At 53.1% G+C, this 26,939-nt stretch overlaps 2 protein-coding genes across 7 annotated transcripts in view; both read right to left on the minus strand.

Annotated features, from left to right (window-relative positions):
* Positions 1 to 419: 419 nt before the first annotated feature.
* Positions 420 to 12,210, minus strand: CNNM3 (cyclin and CBS domain divalent metal cation transport mediator 3). Of its 3 annotated transcripts, XM_014553195.2 has the most exons (9): positions 10,845 to 12,210; positions 9,598 to 9,741; positions 8,468 to 8,617; positions 7,940 to 8,109; positions 7,661 to 7,757; positions 7,209 to 7,342; positions 6,652 to 6,790; positions 4,360 to 4,458; positions 420 to 3,837 (listed from the first exon to the last, which is right to left on the minus strand). In XM_014553195.2, exons 1-8 carry the CDS (start codon positions 12,196 to 12,198, stop codon positions 4,409 to 4,411), a joined length of 2,238 nt encoding a protein of 745 aa, XP_014408681.2. In that variant the 5' UTR covers positions 12,199 to 12,210; the 3' UTR covers positions 420 to 3,837; positions 4,360 to 4,408. The 3 variants fall into 3 exon arrangements, with proteins under 3 accessions (XP_014408681.2, XP_006177676.2, XP_032325496.1); XM_006177614.3 differs by lacking the exon at positions 4,360 to 4,458; XM_032469605.1 differs by lacking the exons at positions 420 to 3,837; positions 4,360 to 4,458 and having other exon boundaries at positions 6,683 to 6,824.
* A 3,225-nt stretch (positions 12,211 to 15,435) lies between these two features.
* CNNM4 (cyclin and CBS domain divalent metal cation transport mediator 4) overlaps positions 15,436 to 26,939 on the minus strand; it is a 34,667-nt gene continuing 23,163 nt past the window's right edge. The window contains exons 2-9 of one of the 4 annotated variants that reach the window (XR_004315796.1): positions 25,088 to 25,231; positions 24,694 to 24,828; positions 23,637 to 23,806; positions 23,325 to 23,421; positions 21,749 to 21,811; positions 18,263 to 18,444; positions 17,076 to 17,958; positions 16,441 to 16,592 (exon numbers count right to left, since the gene is read on the minus strand). Coding sequence is in view for 3 of the 4 variants with exons in the window: in XM_014553175.2 (XP_014408661.2) it covers positions 17,761 to 17,958; positions 18,263 to 18,444; positions 21,749 to 21,811; positions 23,325 to 23,421; positions 23,637 to 23,806; positions 24,694 to 24,828; positions 25,088 to 25,231 (989 nt within the window). In the remaining variant the exon portion in view is untranslated. Of the gene's footprint in view, positions 17,959 to 18,262; positions 18,445 to 21,748; positions 21,812 to 23,324; positions 23,422 to 23,636; positions 23,807 to 24,693; positions 24,829 to 25,087; positions 25,232 to 26,939 lie in introns of all 4 variants that reach the window. The other 3 variants (XM_014553175.2, XM_032469603.1, XM_032469604.1) reach the window with 3 other exon arrangements.

The following is a 26,939-nucleotide window of genomic DNA, read 5'->3' on the forward strand; positions in this document are numbered from 1 at the left end:
GCTCACACTGATGGACAAGTGCAAAGATCAGTGCTTCTCAGCCTTGGCTGCCGACTGTCCTGATGTCCAGACGGATTAAATCAGAATCCCTAGGATGCAGGTAGCAGCAGCATCATGCAGATGACATGCCTGACTGTGTAGAAAACCCTAAGTAATCTACAAAAAACAAAAATACCTAGAATAAGGGAGTTCAGCAAGATCTCAGGATTCAAGACAAATATCCAAAAACCTATTTCTAAATATTAGCAATGACTTAACACTAAAACACACAGTACCATTTATAATTGTTACAAAAAACAACCCACTTAGGTGTAACTAACAAAACATGTAAGAATTTGTATGCTGGATACTTCAAAATGCTGATGAATGAAAGGAATAAATGGAAACATACACAAAGACTGACAGAAGCAACAAAAATGTCAGTTCCACCCAAACTGATACACAGGTTTAATCCAATTCCTTCCAAAATCCCAGCAAGATTTTTTTTGTAGATGTAAACAAGATTATTGTAAAACTTAAAAGCCAAAACAACTTTAGGAAAGAACAAAGTCCACCCGATTTCAGAACTTATTAAACAGCTACAGCAATCAAAACAGTGTGGTGCCGGTGGGGGGACAGACCCATCAGTCAACAGAACAGAACAGACAACCCAGAAACAGACACAGCAAATATGCCCAAAGACGTGAAAGTCATTCAACGGAGGAAAGATATACTTTACAACAAATGGTGCTGGAGGAACTGGACACCAATAGGCAAAAACACCCCCAAAACACAACACCTTAACTCAATAATGGATCAGAGTTAAATGCAAATTAAAAACTATAAAAATTTTAGAAAAACAAAAAACCTTCACAATTAAGGACTAGATAAAGAATTCTTAGACGTGACACCAAAAGCATAATCCATTAAAAAAAAAAACCGGTAAGTTGGGCTCCATCAAAATTTAAAACTTTTGCTCTGTAAGAAATCCTGTTAAGATGAATAAGCTAGATTGGGAGATAATACGTGCAAACCAAAAACCCAATAAAGTTAGTATTTAGAATGCATATACTATATATAGACAATATAGTCATTATATATAGAACATATGAAGAACTCTCAAATCTCAGCAATAAAAAAACGAAACAATCTAATTAGAAAACGGGCTAAGGCCATTCCACAAAGTGAAAGAAGCACGTGAAAAAATACACATTAGCCACCATGGACATGCAAATAAAACCCACAGTGAGATAGCACTATCTCCCTACCAGGCTAAAATAAAAACCAGTGACAATACCAAATCCGAGAGGATTTGGAAAAGCACTCACTCATCGCTGGTGGGAATGTAAAATCGTACAGCCACTCTGAAAGTTTGGCGGTTTCCTTCCTTTTTAATGGAGGTACTGGCGATTGAACCCAGAACCTCGTGCGTGCTAGGCACGTGCTCTCCCTCTGCGCTATACCCTGCGCACCAGAAGCTTCTTTTAAAACCTAAATATGCAATGACCATACAACTGGTAGTTGCACTCCTGGACATTTAGCTCAGAGAAAAAGAAAGCCAATGTTTGCACAAGAACCTGTAATGAATGTTCATAGCAGCTTTATTTGGGAATAGCCAAAAACTGGAAACCACCCAGATGTCCTTAAACGAGACAGTGAGTATACAATGGAATACCACACAGCAGTTAAAAAGGGAATGAGCGACTGACACATGCAACAGCCTAGATGAGTCTCCAGAACATTATGCTGAGTGAAAAAAGCCAGTCCCATTGGTTACATACTGTAGGATTCCATTTACATAACATTCTGGAAATGACAAAATTATAGAGATGATGAACAGATTAGTGGTTGCCAGGGATTAAGGATAGTGGCCGGAGGGGGTGGGTGTGGTTCTAACAGGGTGGTGGGAGGGAGATAACGTGTGGTGAGGGAACAGTTCTGCATCTAGACTGCAGTGGTGGTTACACAAATCTACAGGTGGTAAGATGCTACAGAACTACACACCACATGGTGGCAGTGTCTGAGTTCTGGTTTTGGTACTGTATGGTAAGTAAGATGTAACCGTTGAGGAAAACTGGTGAAGAGTACATGGGTCCTCTATCTTTGCAACTTCCTACAACTCTAATTATTTCAAAATAAAGTTAGTTGGGACGGGGGGTAGGGAGGGTGGCAGGAATAGCTCTAAATGCAACTTGCTATCCTGGACTGGATCCTGCAACAGAAAAGGGGTATTACTGGAAAAAAAAAAAAACGGTAAAAATTCAAGACAGCCTGTAATTTAGTTAATGGTTTGTACCAACATTAATTTTTTAGTTTTACTAAGTGTAACGAAGTTATGGAAGATATGAACATTTCAGGGAAGCTGGTGTGAATAACATATGGAAATCGTCTGTGTATCTAAAATTATTTCAAAGCATAAAACCCTGACGCCCAGACTGATTAAATCAGGACCCCTTTGGGTTGGGGGGGCAGGTATCAGTATTTTTAATTTGCCATGTGATTTCAACGTGCAGCCAAGGTTAAGAACCACTGTTCTGGAGAGAGATCATTTTAAAGTATCTGTTTCCCACCTGGGTTTGCTCTTGGAGAGAATTCCTTGAGAACAATTTCTAAACGAGCACGCCATTGCTTTTTGGCCCACCTTCCCACTGATCCTGGATAAGGACCCAAATTCCTCTGAGAAAAGTCCCTCTCTATCCTAGATCCCTGTGATGCCCCGGTTCCTAGGCAGCTGCAGCACCGTGGAAGGTGAATTTAGGTGAACCAGAAGACAAGACAAATGCCTTCCTGTTCCCACTTCTCTTAAACCCCAGAGCTAGAAAAGCAAGAAAGCAAAGAGCCTGAAATGTTTCAGAGAACTCTGGTTTCATGTTCTTTTCTCTAAACAAGGTGATGGGGATCTACCTGGTCCACAACCAGCCCCCGCCTCCCTCGCTGCTGTCCAGGCACCTTACACCACACAGCACCCCCCTGGGCCTCACAGGAAGGTACAAAACAGGTCAAAAGGTGGTTACCCTTCCTGGAATCTGACAACAAAAAAGGATTAGGTGCAACTTTCTCCCACGTGTGACCTCTTCTTGAAACACAGAAAATGACAATACTGTCAGTGGTGACAAAGCAAGGCAGGCGCGGGAGTGGCAGCGCGCTCCCCAGTCCTGCCGGGGCCAGCACGCTCACTCAGGGCCAGGGAAGGGGTCGGGAAAGCCACCTCCACAGGAGGGAGCGGGACTGCTAGGACAGACCAGCTTGTCAGTTTGGCACAAGGGACAGGCTGGGTGTGAGCTCTGAAGCACGGCATTGTGTGGGAAGCCAAAAAGGTCACCAGTGAGTGGCCAAGGCCATGGATGTGAACCCCCAGCCCAAACTGGTGCTCTTGGTTTGATCAAAAAGTGCTGCCTGCAGCAGGTTGGCAACTTAGAAGCAGAGAGAGTACAGGTCACCGCCACACAGAGGTGGTAATCGTGGACTCACGTTGTGGCTTGGCCGGAAGAGGTATAAACACACTGCACTGTCACAGGGAGGCTGGGCCCTGGGGACTGGAGATGACGCTGTTCCTTTCATTCCCGTCGGAAGCAGACTCGGGGCTGGGCCCTGGCTGACCCCCATCTCCCGAAGGGGGGCAGGACCTGCTGAAGGCTCCTGGCACTGACGTCTGGTTCTGAGGACAGCCAGGACCGCACCTACGAGGGCCACCTAAAACGTGGCCTGCAGTGGTGGGGACAGGCTGGCAGGAAGCCGCTCCAGTTCCCCACGTGCTTGTCCGTTCCCCAGGCCTGGGGCGGCCTGGCAAGCGTTAAACTCCTGGGTTCCGCCCTGGGCTCTCCTCCGCTGGGAGGCCGGGTCTGCTGTGGTTGGACCCTAGAGGAGAGAGAAGAGGAGGGTCAGCAGCCAGGCCAGTAAAGGGACAGGTCCTAGGAGACCAGTGTGCAAAGCTTCTTTAGGACAGAAAGGAGCAGGTGAGGCAGAGGAGCCCCTGGCCTGCGCGAGAGGCATCAGGCAGAGCAGGGATGTGCACTTAGGAAAACGGCCGGCCTCACGGGAGAAAACCACCGTGAGGACAGAGGCCGTCACTGAGGGGAGGGGAGGCAGGGCTTCTGCCCATGGGAGGCCGAGGCCACAGTGCTGGGCTGGAGGCACCTGCCCTGGACAACATGGCCTGCGCTGGAAGGAAGCTTTCGTTTCCAAGGCTGAGCAGGCATCTCATGGTCTCTCCTGCCTTTCAGAAAAAATGAGATGAACGTAGCAACAAGGGACAGGAAGCACCCACTCACCCCCCATAGAGCAGTGCCTCCCATCTGGGGAGACAGGTCTGCAGTGGCCCCCCAGCAGCTAACGGGCTGGGGAAGGACAGCAAGGAGACAGTGAAGGGGAGATATTTACCTTGGGTGTGTTCTTAAAACAAAAATGCTCATTACTCCACAGTCAATTATCAACTGCAGTTTCCAAATGTGCCAAAGAGGGAAAGGTCTACTGGGAAGGCTAGAGAGAGAGCAGAGGGGGAGAGAGAGGGAGTTGGGGAGAGAGAGAAAGGAGACGAGCTGTGGAGCTGAACCGGCAGAGCCGCTCGCTCGCTCCGTCAGGCAGGGGAGCTTCGCTAGGGCCTGGCCGCCGCCTTCTGCCACTTGGAGCGGAGGGGACCGGGACGCTTGGCATCCAGAATGGACTCGCTCTGGGAATGACCGACATGGAGGTTTTCTGAGTTCGAAATGGCGGGCTGGGGCTCAGAAAGCTGCGTCTGTAAATGGCCGGTAGTTCTCAGCGCTGGCAGGTCTTGGTGACAATGACTCAACTCCATTGTCACATCCCAAAGGCAGCCATGTGCAACCCAGAGGCAAACAGGCACTTCCAATAAAACCTCATGAGAACAGGCAGTGGCCAGATTTGGCCCTGCTGCCCAGTGCTGACCCGGCTGTATGCAGGCAGCTAAAACTCAACGTTTCAGTAAAGGCACTTCTCTGCCGGGAACCTGGAGCCAAAGTCACCCAGAGAGTAGTCTGATCTGCACTGTCTTCAGCAACGCCCCAGTGACACATTCACGTGTGGTGGCACTAAGCTGCCTGGGGCAGCGAAGCGCCAGGTGAACAGGGATCAACTGCAAAACCCCGCGGTCCACGCCAGGAGCAGGAAGACGCCCGCCCGAAGCCGAGGGCAGGTGACACTTAGGGGAAAATGACCGGCGTGATGACAGAACAGGGGCTGTAGTCCATTACCAAGAGGAAATGAGCCACGAGCCGCTGAGGCCAAGAGAGGATGAAAAACCCCCTGGGTGTGAGATAAGAGATGAAACGAAGGGAAAATTGTAATTCTTGGATTTAAGTTTGCACCTTGAATACAACACGTGCAGTCTGAGTAGCAGATGGAGCCAGAAAAGGCTCACGTGAAAATGCAAACCAAAAGGCTCACAGTTTTTTGTTGTTGTTTGTTTTGGGGCGGGAGGTACAGTATTTTTGAAAAATAAAAATATCCTGGCTTCTGAGGGCCGAGTCTGCCGTGATGGTGTGACCCTCTGCACCAGGGGCGCCTCACAACATAAAAGCACGTCTTGCTGGATGAACACCCGAGTGGGTTCAGCCCTGAAGGACGAATGACGGGCCCCTTCAATCAGAAGTGACTGCAAGTGCGCCCAGACCCAGGCCTCCAGCACGACCCCCACGGCCTCTCCCCAGCATAGCGATGGAGCCACCCACACGGCCCCTGAAGTAGCACCTTTCCATTCTTACTGAAACATAGGTCCAGTAAGCAGAGCTGTACCTGTGAGGCACCAAGGCCCAGAGGCCAAGGGCACGCACAGCCCCTCCAGGAACACCACATCCTGAAGGACCTCAGACCCCAACCTAGGAGCTCAGATGAATAGAAAGTGCCTTCCTGAATCACAAGGACAGGGAAGTTCGCTGACGTCTCACCTCTCCTACCCAGAACCCACTCTTCACAGGCCTCTTTTCATTTTCCCTCTTTACACTGTGAGGGTGGGGTTTTCTGTCCCACTTTGCAAAGTTCATTTCTTCCTGCTCCCGGTGGAACCCAGGATGGGAGGGCCAGGCTTCACACACCAGCGTGAGATGACAAAATGCCTCAGCAGGTGCCCCTCTGGGTTTTCGGGATGGTGTCCGCTGGCCACCCACCTTCCGAGCCCGGCCAACTGGTGACCTAGACAAATCTTCATTTTCCAGGTGACCTAACCTTAACCTTAAACGACCAACAGAGTGTCTGAACTTGACCTTACACCCATTTAGCAACTACAGCTTGGGTTTGCATTGGGCAGGTCTACTTACAAGTAGTTTTTAAAAAACAGTAAACGCTACAGCGTTACATAGGATGTGGAACCGCAGATACAGAAGACTGACTACGTTACATGCACATTTTCGACTGCGTAGAGGGCTAGTGCCCCTCGCTGTGCTGTCCAGGCTCAACCGTGTTCTTTAATTAAGTCAACCTACCCAACAGGCCCTTGAGAGAAAATGCGAACTTATATGCTCTACTCAAAATGCCAGCTGGTCCGAGCTATTAAAAACAACGAGAAGGGAGAGAGAAAAGGATGGGGAGATGAAGGGAGAAAGAACGAATGGAGGGCGAGGTGAGGAAGCAGGAGCAGGTCTGTGTGTGCAGCCAGGAGGGTGAAGGGCCCACTTGCCCTGGGGTCGATGCCACGAGATGTGGCTGCGTGGGGCTCACCTGCGGTGGTGGCTGTCTTGTCACCGAGGAGCCTGGTCTGGCTGCCTGGGATGGCCTGAAGGTCCGCATTCTCAGGGGACGGCGGCAGGGTCTGGGCTCGGGTAGCCAGGAGTGCGTTGAGGTACTGCAGCCGCGTGACCTGAGGACAGGGATTGTCACCGAGCAGGCACAACCTGTGCAGCCAGATGGGGAAGGTGAGGGAGAGGTCACACCACTCCCTCCTGCCCTGGAGCACCTGAACTATGTGGAGAGTCAAGGGAAAAGGAAGAACCTGAAACTAGCCGAGAAGAGCATCCAGCAGAGCGTTGTTAAGATCGCCAAAGAAACCAGGTGCCTAGGCCCGGAGACATGCCCAGACCACCAGCAGACAGAGGGGCCTCGGGGAGCCAAGGCCATCCGCCCTTCAGAGCTAGTACAAGTTCTTGCTCTGGGAAATCTCAGATGGACTCAATCAGAATTTACTCTTCATCCATACAAATCTCTGACCAGCTGGTTCAGCCCTTGGGGACACAAAAGCTAGGTAGAAGCCAGCACCAACAAGCAGCCCAGATGGTCACCTTGATGAACTGCAGGTCAGAGAGGGCCCTCACGGTGTAGTCAGGACAATACGCAGACAAGCGGGTGCCATCGGCGGGCTCAGGTGGCGGGTCGTAGCGGATGGACTGGAGCGAGGACACCGGGGACTGGTGGACTACAGGAAGTACAGTCAGTGATGCAGCAGGGCAGCCCCCTGCCCTGGGGGATGACTGCACAGCCTCTAAGACCCTACCCCACAAATCACTTTGGAGAGGGAATACGGCCAAGAACTTTGAAAAGGATGGCAAACACACCTCCTGGAAAGATTTTGCAGGGATGGAAAGAGCCACAAAGATGAGCCTGGGAGACACTGCCCTACCCTCCACACAGCCCAGGGACGAGCGGGGCCAGAACACAGGGCACCGGAGAGCCCCGGTGACAACCAGAGGGGCCATCAGGCTCTGTCCCGCCCGCCAGGAGGGCTGCAGCTTACCGGAGGACGGCGCCGTCAGGGCAGACACTCCATAGTAGGTAAAGGCCCCGTTCTCAAACTTCAGGCCCTCTTTCCCAATCTCTACCTCCACCCTGCCCTGGGAGGAAAGAGAGACAGGGAGAGAAACATGCGGACACTACCTTTCCTGCCAGGAAAGAGCACAGGGGAGAGCACCGACCCCAGTGTCCAGGGAGCATGCATCTGGATGGTCTTCCCTCTTCTCAGACCCTCCCTCCTTCCTAAGCAAGCAAGGAGGCTCCAGGCTGGGCTCCCAGTTACCTGCAGGATGAGGATGAAGTAATCCACTGGCTGGCTGCGCTGGTACAGGTAATGGTGCACAGCCAGGCGGTTGTTCTCATCAAACCTCACTTCCTGGTTGACGCTGGGATGCTTCAGCAGGTGCAGCAGGACCTTCTCGGAGATCCGCAGTGGGCTGAATACATCCACCTCTGCCCCATGGTGGAAGGAAGCGACAGGGGACAGTGTCCACCAGGCCCAGTGCGGCCTGCGTAAGTAACCACACCACCTCCTGCTGTCCACCTGGGCTCCCCCAGCTGGCCTGGGACCCAAGCCACCTCCCCAACAAGAGAGAGGTGGGCAGGCTCCCCTACCCACCCAGCCCAGCCCCGGCTCTCAGCCATCGGGTAGAGGGGAGCTGCCCTCTGGGGACCCGAGATGCAGACAGGGCCGCAGAGAGAAGCACAGAAATTCTCCCGGACACTCTCCTGCTTACTGGGAAGGAGGGGGTCTCCTGACCCACTGGACGCTGAGCAAGAGAGCAGGGACAAGGCCCACCCTCCCCCTCACCTCGGGAAAGGAAGCGCTGGGTGGCCAAGAGCAGCTGAGGCGAGATTTTCACTTTATATTCATTGTCAGACACCTTGAACAAGGAGAATTCCTCCTTTGCCCTGAGAGGAGCACTCAGAGAAGCAGGCTTCTTCTTCACCATGGTGTCTCCTGGGACAGAGAAGAAAGCCTGCGTAGGGACCAGCAGCCCTCCAACCAATACAACCGAACCAAGCGCCTACTCCCTCCCCGCCAGGCCACGGGCTCCTGGAGGAGAGCCTCAGAGCCGCAGGGCCAGGCCTTGGCACTGCTGCTGGGATGGCACTGGCTGCCACACCGACCACGCAGCGATCCAGTCCCTGGCTCAGAGGGGCAGCGGCCTGCGTTCCAGCGACGTCCTGAGAAGCACTGGAAAGCCTGCTCCTCTCCTTGGAGTTGGGAGAAGATAATGCCCATAACAGCAAAGCAGCTTATGTAAAACATCAGGCCCCTCATCGGAAAGCCCGTGTCTGAGAATTACCAGTGCCAAACAGCCCCCAACCTGTGGACCCTGCGCCTACGGCAGCCTGAGGAGCCAAACCAAAGATGCCGCATTTCGGGAACAGACACATGGGCAAAGAGATTCACTTGGAAGCTCGCAGGAGTGGGCAGCCCAGTGTCCCGGGGCCCATGTGAGGCTCGGTCGTCAAGCATGGGACCTCAGCCGTCATCCTGAAGGGTAGGCATGTCTAAGACAGAATCATGGGCCCTCAGTCATCTGCTTGGGGAAGAACCTCTCAGCAGTAAAGAATGGGGTTCTTTGAGAAAACACGTGTATAATGCACAAATGAACATGAGAACGCAAAAGGACCAAGGACAAGAAAGGCTGGGTGAGGCCCGTTAAGGGCAGAGTCCCAGGCAAGCAACGGAACTGCCAAGCCACTGATGGACGGGCCACTGTGGTTCAGCGTCCAGGTGAGAGCCCTCCCTCCTGCACAGGGCAACAGTGGTGCACACAGGGGTAAGGAGAACAGGGCCTGGGTATGTAACAGCTCCAATCGGAGATCCAGCCCCGCTTCTGACAACACGGAGACCCTCCGTCCTCTGATACACACGTCTCAGTAAGCGTGAAAGACCAGCCGAGCTGGAAAACTGCTGGGGCCAGGACTCACGGTAGTCTTCAGACTCGTCCAGGATCTCAGACTTGATGATCTCCTCGATGACGTCCTCCAGGGTGACCAGGCCCAGCACCTCGTAGAAGGGGTCACCTTCGCCCTCGTTGTTCACCTTCTGCACGATGGCCAGGTGGGACTTCCCTGCGGGGAGGGCATGCTCATGTTACAGCTTGCTGGGGGGCCTCCTGTTTTTCCTAGTCCCATCTGACGAGCCCACCAGGACAGGAGCTCATGTCTGTGTTCCTACAACACATCAGGCACCAGGCGAGACTCTTCCCAGGTTCTTACTTGAGACTCTCAGCGTGCCCTTGAGGATTAAATCTCAGACACCATGTTCACCTGCCCAAGGCCCCCGAGGCAGCGGCAGAGTTGGACTCAGCCCCAGGTCTATGACTACACGCTGCACACGTGGTTTAAACAGGGACATGTGCAGACTGGAACAGACGCTGTGTGCAGCCTCCGGACTGCAGGCACAGGGGCCTCAACGCCAGAATCTCCGGCTCCCCTGGGACTGTCCGAATGGAGGGCCGAGAGGGGCCGCCCCTCCTGACTTTCCAATGGAAGCTTTCCCAGTTCTGAAAGCTGCCCTGTATTTCCAGAAGCCAAGGTCCATGGAAGTCATCAGGGGATGAAGACAACGGGGACAGGCCAGTGAGAGCTCAGATTGTGTGGGAGGAAGAGGAGCCGCCTGCAAGCTCCTCTCCCCCTTCTGTGTCCTCAGGTTGGCTGACTGCTTAATGGGGAAATGTAAGCTTGAAAAAAGTCCTGTCTCAAAGCTGGGAAATGTTAGGGAAACTTCAAGAATTGACTCTGCTTCAGGAGAGGTAAAGAACTGGGAAGTTAGAGCCAAGTGGACATACCTCCCTAAATTGGGGGCCTGCCAGGAAAAGGGGGTTTCGCTGTCTATAGCACTGTCAGTTCCAGAACGACAGCCTTTAAGTGATATTTCAAAGGGTCATTAGAAGCTGCAGGGCCATCACCTTCTCTAAAAGAGCCCTTAAGAGGGGGAGGGTAGAGTGTATGCCTAGCATGCATAAGGTCCTGGGTTCAATCCCCAGCGCTTACATTAAAAATAAATAAGTAAAAACCTAATTGCCTCCCCCTGTCCCCGCGAAAAAAAAAGAGGGGACCCTCAGAGGCCTCACTGCCCTCCACAGGGATGGGATCCTTCCCTAAACCCCGCTTCCTTTTCTAGAGGGAGGGCGCTGCCATTCGAGTCCCCTCAGCGATTCCCCGGCCGTTACCTCGCTTGAATTCCTCCAGGACGGCGTCCAGTTTGGTGTCATTGAAGACGAAGTGGAGTGGGTGGTTGTAGAAGCGAGTGATGGTGCTGAGCGGTGTGCAGTCTTCGGGATCCACGAAGGCCAAGTCCTTGAGGTAGAGCATGTCCACGATGTTGGAGCGCTCCTCTTCGTACACGGGGATGCGCGTGTGCCCGCTCTGCATGATGCTGGCCAGGACGCCAAAGTCCAGCACGGTGCTGGCGTCCAGCATGAAGCAGTCCTCGAGGGGCGTGAGCACATCCTCCACGGTCCGGCTCGGCAGCACGCCCTTGCTGAGATCGCTGTAGGGGTCGCCGCCACCGCGCGCCAGCTCCAGCACGCGCTCACGCAGCCGCCCGGGCCGCGCCGCCAGCTCCAGTAATTGACCCACCGGCAGCGCCACGGGCAGGGTGAGCAGCACCGCCAGGCGGCTGAGGAGCAGCGCGCGCGGCGCCAGTGCCAACGTCCAACGCCCGCTCACGGCGGCCGGCACCACCTCGCCCACCAGGAACACGAGCCCCGCGCTGCCCAGCACGGCGGGCACCGCGCGCTGTCCCGCCGCGCGGTACAGAAGCACCGCCAGAGCCGCCTGCGCCAGGCTAGCCAGCAGCAGCAGAGCGCCCAGGGCGCAGCCGGCCCAGCGTCGCGCGGGCTCCAGGCGCCGCGCCGCCGCACGCTCCGCCTCCGAGCCGCTCTCGCGCAGCACCTGCACCTCGGCCGGCGCCAGCGCCAGCGCGCTCAGCTGCAGGCCCCGTGCCAGCGCCGCCAGCGCCAGCAGCCCTGCAGCCCCCAGGCCCAGCGCCCAGGGCGGCGCCGCCTCCTCGGCCGCCGCGCCGCCCGGCTCCAAGCGCACAGCCAGCAGCGCCGAGTGCGGGAGCACGGCCTCGGCGCGCAGGCGCAGCAGCGTGCGCCACTCGCCCGTCGGGGCCGAAGCCTCCCCGGCAGCTCCGCCGCCCGGCTCCCCGCGCACCGCAAGCGGAGCCGACTGCGGGCGCCCGGCCTCGGCGCGCAGGCGCAGCAGCGCGCGCCACTCGCCCGTGGGGGCCGCTGCCTCGTCGGGCGCTGCGGCCGGCCCGTCCTCGGGGCAGCCCGCCCCCTCAGGGGCCACCCAGGACCAGGAGCTGTTGGCGAAGCCCAAGCCAAAGAGGCGCAAGCGGAAGGTGGCCTCTGGCGCGGCCCGCACCTCCCCTTCGCGCACCCACCCAGCGTCCGCGACTCCGTCCTCCTCCAGACAGACGCCCAGCACTCGCGGGTCCGGCGCTACCTCCCCGGCGGCAGTGCCCAGGCAGAGCGCGGAGAGCAACCAGCCTAGCCGACCCACCGCCGCCGCCGCCATCGCCTGCTGCCCCCTCTCGGCTCCCGCGCAGCCTACCCCTCCGCCTCCCCCAGGCCAATCGTCGCTAGCCCTGGCGCCTCTTCCGCCAATAGGCGGCGGGCGAGGGCGGGCTCCAGGGTCGGACTAGGCTGCGCCGGGGCGTAAACAAGCACGGCGAGATCCCGGGGCGGGCCGGGGGCTCGGCCGCGGCTCCCCGGGCCTGGGCTGGCCGGCGCCCAGAGGACTCGGAGAGGCGAGATGGCCCCGGCCTGCGGGCGTCTGGTTCCTACAGGCCGTCCCGACGCACCCGGAGGCCGGGCCCGTGGTCTGGGAAGTCCCTTGCTCGAGACTTGGGCCGCAGAGCGAAGCGGCGCTCCTGAAATTGCAGGCAGACTTCAGCGAATGGGAGATGGGCCGTTTTCTGAGGAAGGGCCCGGTGAACCACCGACCTGAAGGGCGAAGGGAGCTGAAAGAACCGGCGACTGGGAGTCGGAGGCTCAGGTTTATTGATATTTCTTGATCGCGCCCGACTCTGCTGTAGGTCTCGGACGGGACACAGCCCTGCCTTAAAGGAACTTGCATGGAGAACGACGGTAAATTCGTAAACACACGAGATCATTACCTCATTGGATCCTCGCAGCTACTTCTTGTTATTAATATATTTTACCGGAGAAAGTGAAATAGGACTTGGCACGGATGTTGGGGTCCATCGCGACCAGCCTGATACCCTGTTCGCCATCCCAACCACAGGAGACGGCAGCTCTGTCAGGAATTACTGTTATCTGGTCACTCCACTTCTAGCAGATCATCCTCGGGAAAATAATACCTAAAGACCAACAAGAACTATTCAAGAGGATGCTCCCTGGACTATTTTTAATGGAAGACTGGTCCATGACAGTATGGAATGTTCTTCAACTCATTACAATATGATCTTTACCTGGTTGGAAGGAAATAGGCAAACTGCTAACAAGACTTCTCTATAGGTGTCCAGATGAAGGGTTTGTTTTTTGTTTTTTGGTTCTTTTGAATTTTCTTTACATTTTTATGTACATTCTTTACATTTTGGTTCTTTTGAATTTTCTTTACATTCTTCCAAGTTTCCTAAGTAGGCTTTGATAAGATTGTCCATATATATGTCATTTAAAATGGTCTTTACAAGGATTCTGTAGAAACACATTTGCTGTCATGAAAGCAACATAAAGAAGTTTAGGCACTGTGGTCACAATTAAAGAAAATTCATTTGTGTGGAAGATGATGTGCAAAAATTAATAAACCCGTGGTCAGTGACCTACAGAAATACTGTGCAAAAAACTCCAGAATAAGCCTCCAACAGAAGCAGTAATGACCACTGAGCCTTTTCACCGGACTGGCCTGCCTCTTTTGGAAAAAAAACAAACACTTGGTTCACACTTCTGTCTCCAAGTCCAGATAAAATGCTGACACGGAGGTAGAATGGAGGAGAGGCTTGAAATGAGTCATGCACCTGAAGGGTTAATAGCAAAGAACAGTTCCAGAGACATGGTGGGGAAAATGCACCCCCACCTGTGCATCTAGACAGGGCTCTGACCTTTGACAAGTTACTTTTTCCCTGGTCTCAGGCTCCCTTGGAAAACAACCTATAACTTATTTGGGGGGAAAACCTTTGAGTAGAACAGTTGGATCACACTTGGAAAACACAAATGGTGATTTAAACTGTAAGACCCAAAGACAAAGGATCCAGACCGGGCAAACAAAGCTGCTCACAGAGTGATCTTCTGTGAACAGGAGCAACCCCAGCACTACTACGCCAGCTTCTTTCTTCCTTGATTCTTTCTTTTTTGGCCCATCATCTCGGCATCAATGGAGACACTTGCCACTGGATGTTCAGGTCCTTCATTGACCCTCCCAGGGCCATTTTCATTTTTGGTCATTTGGTTCAAGGCATTTCCATGTTATATCTAAATGTTTATTCTTGAGTTTTAAACTCATAACTATGGTGTATGACCACTGGCTAATTCCTGCTTCTCTCTCAAGTCTGCAAACATCACTTCTTCCAGCTGGTCTTCCTTGACCATCTTGACTAGGTTGGGTCAGGGTTATGGGAGCAGTGTGATCCCCTCCACGAGCATCCAGTACTTACCTTCTTGTAAGACCACTCATTCATTCAACAAGTATTTCCTGCATTGAGTGCCTGCGATGTACCAGGTACTGTCCTAGGGCTGGGACTGCAGGGGAAATAAGAAAGACCCAGACCTCTTGGGGCTTAAGTTCAGTACAAGGACAATAGAAAATACACAAATCCATATTTTAACACCTGACAATAAGTGCTATGGAGAGAAACAAGGTGAGATAAGGAGATGACAGGGACTGGGGCCAAGCTGTCAAGGAGGCTTCTTCAAGGAGGTAGCATTTGAATAGAGGCTTAGATGAAGCAAAGGGGTGAGCTTCACAAAGGCCAGGGAGAACGTTCCAGGTAGAGAAGACAGCCTGAGGGATTGGTGGCACCTGGCATGTGGCAGGGGCTTAAATGTGTGAAACAGATGGAGGGATAAAATTTATTCTTGTCCACCTACACACCAGACTTTGTATATATTCCTTTTATCTGAAATGTCCTCTTCCCTTTCTGCCTACCCAATGCCTCCCTTTCTTTAAACATTCCCCCTGATCTGCCCTGTTAAGCCAGGCTTGCTTGAGCCCACGGCCTCAGCACACTTGATCGCACACACCAGGCACAACAGCTGTGGGCACCTTTGGGCACCGCAAGAGTCTGCACAGCTGCAACCCTGGGAGTGGATGCAGTGAGGTCACTCTCAGGTAGGCCCTCTGGGGAATGAGCACCCCAACTTTGAGACCACAAACCAGCCCCTCTGTATGGACAGAGAGGCAACTGCGTGTTATATGGCAACACAATCAGACTTTGGGATTGAGCTCCTTTCTCCTTCAGCCCCCAGGGGAGAGGGGAGGGGCAGTCTGCCCATCCCCACTGCCCCCTCCATACCTGCAGACAGAAGACCCTCTGGTGTCCACTTTACTGGGTCCCTGGTTGTGGCGCATTTGCCCTGTCGGTCCAGCAGCAGCTGGTACTCTCTCGCTCCTATGACAACAGCCTTGATTGTGTATTTCTTGTAAGTTACTTTTCTGCTTCCTTTTTACTGCTCAACAGTCCCAGAATGCCTGCCCCTTGCCCTGTCACAGGTGACCGCCAACCACAGCCACCTCTAGCTCCATAACAGGTACTACTGACATAATTCTAATAGGCAAACTGTAGACTCACCAAGATTTATACATATTTCACTTTTATTACCAATCAAAAATAAATTCCATATATTGTTTAGCAAATATTATCATTGTTTTGTGACAAAAGACACAAGAGTCATAACAACAAAACTCCCCGAGAGTCAAACTCATAACAATGCCAAAATAAATCACAAAAATATACAAATTAAAATCTTATGCAAAATAAATATGAATTATTTGCTATGGTGGCTGTGACTTGCCTACCCATTCTCAGGCCATTTGCGAAGTTCTCCCTTCCACGGGAAGACGCGCAGGGCTGGGCCAGTTCCAGGGTACGGCTCAGCCCAGGAACCAGAGGTTGGAATAGGAAATGAAAAATTGCACTGGGAGGAGGAAGTCATCGGACCAGTAATATTTGGAAATAATCATGACCCTCTGCGAGAAGTGATTATAAAAAGGGAAGGGGAGGGGACGGGAGGAGGGACCACCTGCTGATAGTAACTGTGTGTGCAAAGAGGTAGCTGTGGAAGTGTGTGCACCTGCTGCTTTGACTTCACACACACGTGGTTCAGGCCGTGGCTTCACCCCACCTGGCACTCAGGTCAGGTGCAGGAACACAGTTGTGCGAGCCCCCATGTAGATTTGGAAAGCAAGCAGATCCTGTAGAAAGCTAAGGGGTTTCCCCCAACAGGGGACAAAGGTCTGGTGTCTTTTTTACCTTATGGCTGAGAACCCATGGATGTCACCATCTTCTATCCAGACTTGAAGGAATTAGTTCTGTGACTGGGGAGGACTTTAAACTGACCAGGGGCCACCATACCTGGTGCAAGACATTTCCTGATCCCAAACAGAGCACTTGGTTGAGGAAAGGAGTGAATAAATAATACTCAGGAAGGCCTGCAGAGTCTCCCTTGCCTGATCTTGGGCCCCAGCAACTGTTTCTCCTGACAAAAGGGCCATCGTGGACCGTGGTCCCATAGCCTCCCTGATGGTGGGAAGCCCGCAGCTCTGCAGCAGGGCCCGGTCGGCCCCAGGGTAAAGGTGCTGGGGTGCGACTGCTTGTGGGGTGGGGCTCTCAGGGTCCAGTACCACGAGCTTCAGCCAAGGCCAAGATGACACCTCACACTAGGATTACACACGTGGGGGAGACAGGGCTGCCAGCTGTGTGCCTTTCAGATGGGAAACTCCTTTCCTGGGTTCTGTAAGTGTGTGAACAAGGCCAGGTAAGCCTCAGCCACAGAGGAAAGGGCATGAAGAACCTGCTTAGGTTGGCTTCCTATATGTCCCCTGGCCCTCCATCCCCAAGAGGCATTGGGGTTTTGGGATTAGAAGCAGAGCGTCTGGAAGGAAGAGCTTCCTGGGTCAGTGACTGAGACTTGACTTTCATTGTTGGGTGAGAAGGGGGACTAGTACTAACTGCTAACAGCGTCAGTGCCCAGGACCACGTTCCCCCGGAAGAGTACCCCAGACAAGTGCCCTCTAACGCAGATGCCCTCCCCACCTGGGGAAAACCTTTGGTGAAGGTGAGGGCAGGGCCTGGGGAGCAGGGGTTAGCAGTCTTAAAGGTGCAAGGCCCTGCCTAACACTTGGAGTCAGCCCTGTTACAAGGGGAGAGTCCAAAGGGGCGAATATGAGGCAAACCAACGGGACAGCGTGAGAGTCCTCAGCCCAGCCCAACTCACCAGGAGAGCCCATCTGCAGAGTTCTAGGAAATTCCTGGGTCCAGCGATCGACTGGAGGAGGGTGCTCCTCTCCACAGTTGGGCGTATCACATCCCTGATCACAGCTCCCCAGGATCCCTTGGCCTCAGCGACGACAGACGAGCCTCAGTGCACGTGTCTGGGCAACTGTTCTCCGCACTATTTGGTTCTTTGCTTCCTGGGAAGAACTGTCTTCCCTCCCAAGAGAAAACCTTTCTCCCGCAGGCCTCTGGGACTCCATCTCCGGGGGAGGCGGAGAAAGAGTAGGCTCCCTGAGTCAGGGACATAGCCAGAAGGTCACGGCTGGGAGCAGATTATGGCTATCGCTTCCCGGGGTGAGAAATCCTACCCCTTTTAAAGTTTTTCTGGGAAAAAACATTGTTTTTAAATAAAGTTCCTTAACCCTGTCTTCCCTTCCCCGTATATTTAAAAAGAGGAGCTCCTGGTCACCAGCCCACTGTCCCACTTGTCCAGGGCTGGGCGGCCGCTGCCCCGGAGCTGTTCAGAGGTGCCTGTCGCAGTCCAGATGCCCCTCGGGCTGGGGGCCATCTGGCTGCTCAGTCAGACAGGCTATCTGTACCCCTTCCAGCCTAACAGGCTCCTTGTCTTCGTGTGGGCCCACCGGGGAGGCCCCCGCGGGGCTGGCGGGGGACCCCAGGCCCTCCTGTCAGATGGCGCTCTCGTGCGAAGCTCTGTGCAGCAAGGAGTTGCGCTCATTCAGGAGCGTCGTGGTCTCATCCACCACGGGCAGCTCAGACTTGTCAGTCAAGTTCTCGGTGCAGATGGTGCACCCATCTGGGGGGAACTGAGGGCAGTTCTCCATGCGGGAGGCCAGCAGCCCGTTCTGGTACTGTTGCCGGGTGATCTGCAGGGGGAAGGGATGGGGTTCACTGAGAGCAGGGCAGGGGGGACAAACCCTACATGAGACCAGGGGGAAAAGGGCAGCCGGGATGGAGGGTGCAAGTCCAGAAGAGAGGGCAGGACCCACTGGGGTCTCAAGAGCCCATGCAAAGAGTGAGGAGCAAGAGTAGGAAGGACGCACATCCTGGGTCTGGGCCCTCCGTGCTGGGTGTGGCAGAGCAAAGAAAGACCCCTGAGGCAGAGTGGTCCAGACGCCCAGGGTGAGGAAGAGGGGGCCGCCCAGGCAGGGGCCCGCGGGGAGCACTCACTTTAATGTACTGGAGGTCCATGAGCGCCCGGACGCTGAAGTCGGAGATGTACTGGCCCAGGATGGAGCTGCCGAACTGGTTGCTGCTGCCCGCCAGGGGGGCTGTGCTGGCCGAGTCCGAGCGGTCCGGGTAGCTGAGGGAGGCCGAGCGGCTGAGGGTCGTCGGGTGGGACGGGGAGCGGTCTGTAGGGGGAGAGAGGCTGTCAGGCTGGGAGCCAGCCCAGGGCCCCTCACAGCCTCCTGTCTAGCCTCATCCCGCGGATGCCCAGGCCATGGTGTCCCCACCGGGAACAGGAAGTCGTTCTCGAGCACAGACGGAAGCGCTCACTGCAGAAGGTCTGACCTCATCAAAGCAAATGAGTTAGTTTGTTTAGGACTTACTGTTGTGCAATAAGTATTAAAAAGTCTCCCAAAACAAACACACAGAACAGAAAACAAAACCAGAGACACAAAGTTTACGGCTTCAAAAGCCCTCATTTCCCCAACAACTAATCAGGCAGGGACGACATGATGATTACCCAAGCATGTCCCTGTCTCGACGACAGATTCTGTCAAGGGACATAAACTACATACTTTTAAATTATACAAAAAGGAGGAATCTACAGTTTGTACTCTCTCACCACACCGATTACCCCCCCAACAACATGACACTCTGTTCACATCTCAAAATGCCCTTAAGAGCTCAAATGTATGTTCCGCGCACGACCTGTTCCATGAACAGTCCTGCCACGGGGTCTGCTGAGCCCAGCCAGCCTGGCAGGGCCATGGGGGAAGCAGGTTCCTCTCCCAGGAGCCGAAAGGACTCAGAGCTCCAGGCTTCCCAGGTTCCCAAGGCTGATCCAGTCCCCCACCAGGGGGCAAAGCCTGGGGTAGTGGTGGCGGTGCCTCTTCCCGCCCTAGAGGCAGCCCTGGGCTCCCTGCAGCTGATGGTAACCAGGAAAGGGGAATGACTCAACCTCTAGTGAGGAAGGAACCGATTCCTTATTTTGAAAAAGGAAGGGCACACACTATTGTACATCATTAGCTTGTAGTTTTACGAACACTCAGAAGAGAATAAAATGCACCAAGAAGTTATCTGTGAAGGCATGCTGACTTGTTTTAAACAAACAGGAAGTGATTTGCTTAGTTAACTACTAAGTTACTATCTAACTATTGAGTTAGCTGTTCTAACAAATAGCCCAGTGAAAAGAGCAACCATTGAATCTGGGTGACCGATTTAACCAAGGGAGACAGGATTGAATAATACTCTACCTCTGAGTTTCATTCATAAAACTGGGAAAATGCAGTCTGGACAGTCTATGATTGGGTGGTGCCCAACCATTAAAGGATCATGTGCACATATCACTTACTCTAACTTAAGTAACATTTCTGGTTAAGTTCTAGAAAAGAATAGAAATACTAGGGATATTACTTAATATTTCACATTAATTATTTGGATGATGAATGCTCTCAATTATTCCTTATTAACACTCCAGAAACAGAAACTGAATTTAAAACCAACATAAATTAGTGACATGACCTATTAAAAACAGAAGTCCTAGAAAGAAATACACCAAAATGTGAAGTGTTTGTTTCTGAACAATGAATTTATAGGTGCTTCTTAATTTTCTTAAGACTCTTTTCTACTTTCTCTATTTTCTAAATAAGCTATGTTACCTTTATGATAAAATTTTTTAAATGTAACAAAATAATGAGGTTTTAGACTTGGTAATTCCATCTCTGAAAGAACAGTCTAAGGATATAATCTTTTTTTTTTTTAAAGGATGGCGTCTTTTTTATTTTATTTTTTTTTAGGTAGAGGGGCAGTGATTCGGTTTATTTATTTATTTCAAATGGAGGTACTGGGGATTGAACCCAGGGCCTCATGCGTGCTAAGCATACACTACCACTGAGCTATACCCTCCCCATCTAAGGACATAATCTTAAACATGGAAAAAGGTTTTTTCATTAAGAGGTTTACATCATGGTGTTATTTAAAATATAGACCCCCATGAATATGCATATGAGGATAATAAATGAAGGCACATCTGCATAGTGAAATCCTGGTGCCTCTAAATAGAAAGCTTACGGAAAAGTGTCTCGGTTCCCATATTAGGTAATCAGGATTCATACCATGTACACACAAACTCCTGGCCATCTGTGAAACAAGAGCCAGTACAGAAGAAGAGAGGGAGGCTGAGGCGTTGGCCAGCGAGGCCAACACGGTCCACTCTCTTCTCACCAGACACCCCCTGCTCAAAGGCCATTAATGGCTTTGTACTTCCCGTTAGTCAAAAGCTGGTTGTGCTTGAACAGGACAAGTGACTTCTAAGTCACCTTTTCTTTTTTTTCAAGAGGATCAATAGAAAAATGTGCTTTGGTACATTTAAGAAGGGGAAAAAAAACCCAGCTGTACAAACAACAACAAAAAAAGGGGAAACAGTTGACTGAAGTGATAGGTTTTTAGCAGCTTCTTTAAGTCATGCACTGAGACTGGAGCTCAAAGATACTCGTGATGCCCTGAACCGCCTCTGGGCTCACCAGCCCAGGCGAGAACTCTGCGGACAGGACCCCCACCTTCCACCACCCTCTGCTGCCTCAGGATACATGGCATGGGGATCCCTCGAAGTGAATGATTCTGGAGCCAACACAGTTCCCACCAACCCTGGGACAGGGCTCAGGAGGGTGACATATCAAAGGCCAGAAACAGCGCCAGCATTTATCTGACCTTTTCCTAAATACTTTCTGATTGGGATGTCACACTTCAGTTGTAATAGACAAAAACCAAATAGTAACTGAGTGCTAACTAAATGTCTTGTATCAGTGCTCTCCCTCACTGCTCCTGACAATTCCAAGAAGTGGGCACATGTATCATTCCCATCTCACATGAGGAAACGACACTTAGAGAAGGTAAATCAGTGCCCAGAATCATTCAGCTGGTATCTGCGGAGACTGCAGTCAACCAGGGCAGTCTGCAGCCGCACTCTTAACCGCCCACTGGCTGCCTCCCACTGGCAGGTGGACACCAGCAGCAAAAGAATGAAAAGCAAAGCCTGTGAGGAAAGGTGGAAAGTTTTTCAGAGAAAGCTGGTGGGATAACAAGTCATCCTGCTGAGGTCTGTGAGTGACCCTGAGCAGGTAGTGTGGAACAGCTGGGCTCACTTGGCCTGGCCAGGAACAAGACACTCTCTAGTCCCAGCCTGTGTGCCTGTGCCTGTGCGTGTGCATGTGTGTGTGCGTGTATGTCTTCTCAAGGACTGAAGGACCTTGGAGGAAGCCCCTCCAGGACCTGGGCAAAGGCACCCAGTAACTGGGTCCTGGGCCAAGCAGAGCCAGCACAAATCAGGCTGGCCCACAAGTGTGAACAGGCGGGATGCCTGCAGGTCCACGGGCAGGGCAGAGTGTGTGTGGGGGGGGGCTAGTGCCTGCTGGGAGAGGTTAATGCAGCTGCGGGATGCGGACTCAGGCGACAGGTGGCAGTCAAACTTCCCCAGCCATGCCAGGTTACCTGAGAGCCAGGAGAGCAGGGAGTTCCGCTTGCCAGGCGGACACCCGACCTGGGTTGAAGGCACTGGAGCAAAAGAGGAAGAGGTCAGTGATGGGTGGGGTGGACATGGAGCCACAGGAACAGGACGGAGAAGGCTTGCTGCAGCAGAGAGGTGGCAAAGTGGAAAAGGGGAGGAGCTCAGAGAAGAGCGGAAGCCGGTGGAGTGGGCCCAAGAGCTCCCACAGTGAATACAGAGTCCCCCAGAAGTCATCTTCCCTCCCTTCCAGCCACTCCAAATGGGAACTGCGGGTCTCCAGGTCAAGGGACAGAGCCTAGGACCCTGACCCAGGCTCGGAGGCATCGCTGCAGAGAAAGAGTGCTTAGAGGACTGTTCCGTGACTGTGTGCCCTGCTGAACAAGATTTCCCAAACTGGATGGCAAGAGATGCTCTTGGGAGGGGCAGAGAAGTCCTCCCAGTCCTAAGGCATCTGGGCAGAGGCCACCTGCTCCAAAACCCAGCTCTGGAGCCTTGTTTCTCACCCACTCTCTCCCCGGGAGCCTGCTCAGGCTGGTGGATGAGCTGAGCTGTATCAGTACGCATGGGTGCCTGGCCCCCCTCCACAGGGTCCTCTCTGTAAGGACAGCAATAGGCTGTCCTGTTGAGAGCACAGAGACTGCCCAGAGGCTGCAGTGCCTCCTCGCTGTGGGCCTATCCCCAGCACCAAAGCAGACTTTCATTCTCCAGCCCGCAGCAACCAGGGCCCCTCTTAAGGCTCGGAGGGGACACACAACCAGTGAGGAGCTGGGCTCGGTGAGATGTGGGCATCATCCGCAAGTCTCCTCTGGCAAGGGCAGCCTGAGCTGCTTGAGACTGGAGAAGCAGAGGGTACCAGCGTTGCCCTTCCCAGCACTTTCTATAACCTCGCTCAGAGGGTGTCCAGTCCCCTTTTTGTCCCCAAGTCCCTTTACTGCATCAGAACTGATCCTTAACCAAAAGGCAGTGAGTGGCTCAGCCCCTCAAAGAGCCAAACCCACGTGCAATCTGTGCGGCCAGTGGGCCCTGGCCTGGCCCCCGACCAGGGGCTCTTTGGCCTCCTCCCCCGTCGCAGTCTTCATGAGCAGGGCCCTGCCTCCATGTCAGTTCTCCTCCTAGCATCATGGCCAAGGAAGGCCACTGTGGCCCGCCTGCCCGCTGGCCCATTCAGCTGTCACATGTTCCCCTGCTCGAGGGCCACTAACAGCCTCCTGCTTCCTATCACAAGCAAACGCCTCAACTTTCCAGGGCTCCCTGACACATACCCATGTTTTCTTCATCTTCTGGGAAGCTGGTCTTAGGTGCCCAGGACACACTCTCAGCTCCCTCTAGGCCTCTGCTTGGACCTCCTCCCCATCTCTTCCCTCCACCCTCTGAACTCAGTTCCCAGGGACACGTCACTGCTCTTCCCAGCCCTGGAGCTCTGGCCCGCGCTGGCCTCCTCTCCCCTGAGCCACCTGGCTTACGAGCCTTCCAGATTGCCCTAGGTTCTGGAGGGCCAGTCCATGTCCCTCCCGGTCCAGGCATGCTGGATGGCAGCCCAGACAAGGCCCAGCGACTCACCAGAGGGGGACGCGGACAGGGCCATGGTCCCGTAGTAGGAGAAGGCGCCCGTCTCAAACTTCATGTTCTCCTTCCCGGCCTCCACCTCCACCTTCCCCTGAGCGCACACAGGTCAGGGTTCCAAAGACAGTGGGAAGGAAAACACAGATGGAGTGAGTGGGGGTGTGGGCCGCAAGGAAGAAGAGCTGGTGCCCGCCCTGAAGACCCGGGGCAGGAGGAAGGGCATGGGGGAGGTGGGTGGGAGCAGAGGCTTGAGGGCTGGAAAGCACCGGGCCCCTGGGTCCCGGCAGGCGAGGGGCGGGGCAGGCTCACCTGCAGGATGAGGATGAAGTAGTCGGCCGGCTTGTTCCTGGTGTACAGGTAGTGGCGCACGTAGTACTTGTTGTGCTCATCAAACTTGAGCTCCTGAATGACGTCTGGGTACTTGAGTAGCCGCAGCAGGATCTTCTCTGATATCAGAGAGGGGCTAAACTGGGGGACTTCTGCAGGAGGAGAGATGAGGACTTCACGCAGGGCCGGGAATACAGCCACTGCCACACCCCTGGAGGGAGCGCCCCCCAGCTCCTGCCTGCCTGCTGGGCCTGAATGAGGTCTCCTATACTAACAGAACACGACTTCAGGCAAATCGCTTCACCGGTGCCTCAGTTTCCTCATCTGTAAAATGGGGATTTAAAACTTCACAGGGCCGCTATGAGGTGAGATGGGGTAACAGATAAAGACATTTAAACACATGCTCGCCACATGGGAAAGGCTTGATACATGTGACTATCATTATGGTCATTATCCGTGTGATCAATATCCTAGCAGGAAAAACGCAGGGGAAGAGATTATCACAGCTTTAGCAAGTTAGGGCTGGGAAGGAAGTTGGACTGGGGCAGGGAGGACAGAGCAGGCAGGCATTTTCCTAATCAATCACCCACGTCTCCAAGGGAGCTTTGAACCAGGAGCAAGAAGAGAGAAAAGTCACTGACTAGAGGTCAGGTCTCCTGGGACCCAGCAGACGCAGGTGGAGGTGAGGCAGAGACAGATCCAGGTGCTGGGAGAGGGTAAGTGGGCAGAGCTGTGGGCTGCACCCGGGAGGAGGCAGGGTGGGTGCAGGAGGCACATGGAAGGGAGCCTGGTACCCACCTCAGGTCCTCCCAGCACTTATTTCCAAAATAAACCCGAATCCTTCCTGGAGGTTTGCCAACCGCAGGAATCTCATGGGGTGGTGCCTCACCCTTCCCATAGGCAGCCAAACTTTCCTGGAATCTTTCATCTGCCGCAGCCCTTGTCCCCAGAGGGGGCTGGTGGGGAGCAGCCAGAGACGGGTGTGTCTCCCTCTGGGACTGTATCCACTGACACCTGAAGGCCTTCCTCCTGCTCTTACCTGTGGCCAGGAAGCGATGAGCAGCCAGAAGTAGCTGAGGTGAAATTTTCACCTTGAGTTCATTGTCAGCATCCTTGAAGGCTGAGAAGTCACGTTTGTTTTTCTCAGATACCCGTTTCCGACTTCGGTTGTCAGCTATAAGAGAAAGAATCTGGAACTGAGAACAGCATCCCCCAGGGACTCAGGAACAGCCTAGAACCCGGCAGCAGCATCTGGGCCGAGGCACAAAGGCAGGAGGAAGGAAGGTGGCTCCTCTCACTGCTCTGAGCAGTGTGCTCCCAGCTCCCAGCTCCCCTGCCCAGGGCCAGCACCCAGCCTCCCTGTCCCCACAGTGGCCGTGCCACCTCGGGACAGACATCAGTCTGAGCAGCACAGGGTGTGGGGTGACACTCACTGTACATGTCAGACTCGTCCAGGATCTCGGACTTGATGATCTCCTCGATGACGTCCTCCAGGGTGACCAGGCCCAGCACCTCGTAGAAGGGGTCACCTTCACCCTCGTTGTTCACCTTCTGCACGATGGCCAGGTGGGACTTCCCTGCAGGGACAAAGTCCTGAGTCAGACAAAAGCAGAGCGACTGGTCATGAGACTCCTCGACCAAAATGTTAACACATCTGGGGCCATGAGTCACTGGGGTGGCATCATGAATGGCCTTTTCCCTTTTCTGTAATTCTTGAAGTTTCTATTGCAAACAGATATTGCTCTTATGAAAAAGAAAACCAAAAGTATGTTTTAATTTAAAGGCATTTACCTACTCCTGGGCACATATTCGGAAGGAACTCTAATGTGAAAGGATACCTGCACCCCAATGTTCATAGTAGCACTGTATAAAATAGCCAAGACATGGAAACAACCTAAATATCCATCAACAGATGACTGGATAAAGGAGCTGTGGTATATTTATACAATGGAATACTACTCAGCCACAAAAAAAGAATAAAATAATGCCATTTGCAGCAACATGGATGATCTGGAGATGATCGCACTAAGTGAAATAAGCCAGAAAGATAAAGAAAAATACCATATGATATCATTCATATGGGGAATCTAATGAAAAAAGAAGACAGTAATGAACTTATATACAAAACAAAAACAGGCTCACAGACATCATAAATAAAATTATGGTCACCCAGGGAGAAAACGGGTGGGAAGCGATAAATTGGGAGTTCGAGATTTGCAAATATTAACTACTATAATACAAAATAGATAAAAAATAAATTTAATCTGTATAGCACAGGGAACTATACTCAATATCTTATAGCTACAATGAAAAGCAAGAATACGAAAACGAATATATGTATGTGTATGTATGACTAAAACATTACACTGTATACCAGAAATTGATACATTGTAACTGCCTGTACTTCAATTTAAAAAAATATTTAAAAGCATTTAAGAACCATTTATTTAAATAGAATGCAAATGGCAAAGTCCTGGATGATACTGTGTATCAGGGGCTCCCGGGACCCCTGGGAAGGGAAGAGATCCAGCCTGACAACCCATGGACAGAGGAGCCTTCGGACAGAGGGCTCCCCAAGGGGCTCACATCACCCACCCCCTACAGGCCAAGGGACATTCACATCCCTTCACCCAGCTCTCCTTGGCAAAACTCCCCTGCATGCCCCCAGGGGCTGTGATCCTGCCCAAGGCAGGGGCTCTCAGTTCCCAAAGCCATTAACAAATTAGCCCAGGCTATAATTAGGCCAGGCAGCTTCTATAATGAGAGGAGGGCCACCCTTCCAGCTCCAGCAAGAGAAAGTTAGGAGGCAGAGGGTGGGAAGGAAGGATCCTTCACAGAAGCTGCGTGGGGTGCAAGGCTCCCAGGCCCTCCTCTGGGTCCCACCCTGCTCTTGTGCCCCTCGCCCCAGCGTGGGATGACAAAAGGGTGACAGCCAAAAAGGGCCTGGCCCACACTCTGGATGGAAAGGGACTGGGTGTCCCACAGGCAGGGACACAGGTTTGGAGGAGCCTAAGGGGAGAAGCCCTGGAGAGCTGTGAAGGACAAGTCAGTGTCTCCTGTCAGCTTCGTCTTCACAACTCAATCTCAGGCCTCACTCTAACGCCCTGTCTGCAGGGGATGTTCTCCAGGTCTCTGCGGCCACGGGGAACCTCAACCCCAGGATGCACTCTTCAGAACTCCTAGGGGCCTCTTAGGGAGACAGAGAGATGCCAATTCTCTTGACTAGCATTTTTTAAAAATAAAGGGAAAAATCTTTATTTCCAAGTACACCACATGTGATGAGGG

The sequence above is a fragment of the Camelus ferus genome, chromosome 28 (assembly GCF_009834535.1).
Source record: "Camelus ferus isolate YT-003-E chromosome 28, BCGSAC_Cfer_1.0, whole genome shotgun sequence".
NCBI classification, from domain to species: domain Eukaryota; kingdom Metazoa; phylum Chordata; class Mammalia; order Artiodactyla; family Camelidae; genus Camelus; species Camelus ferus.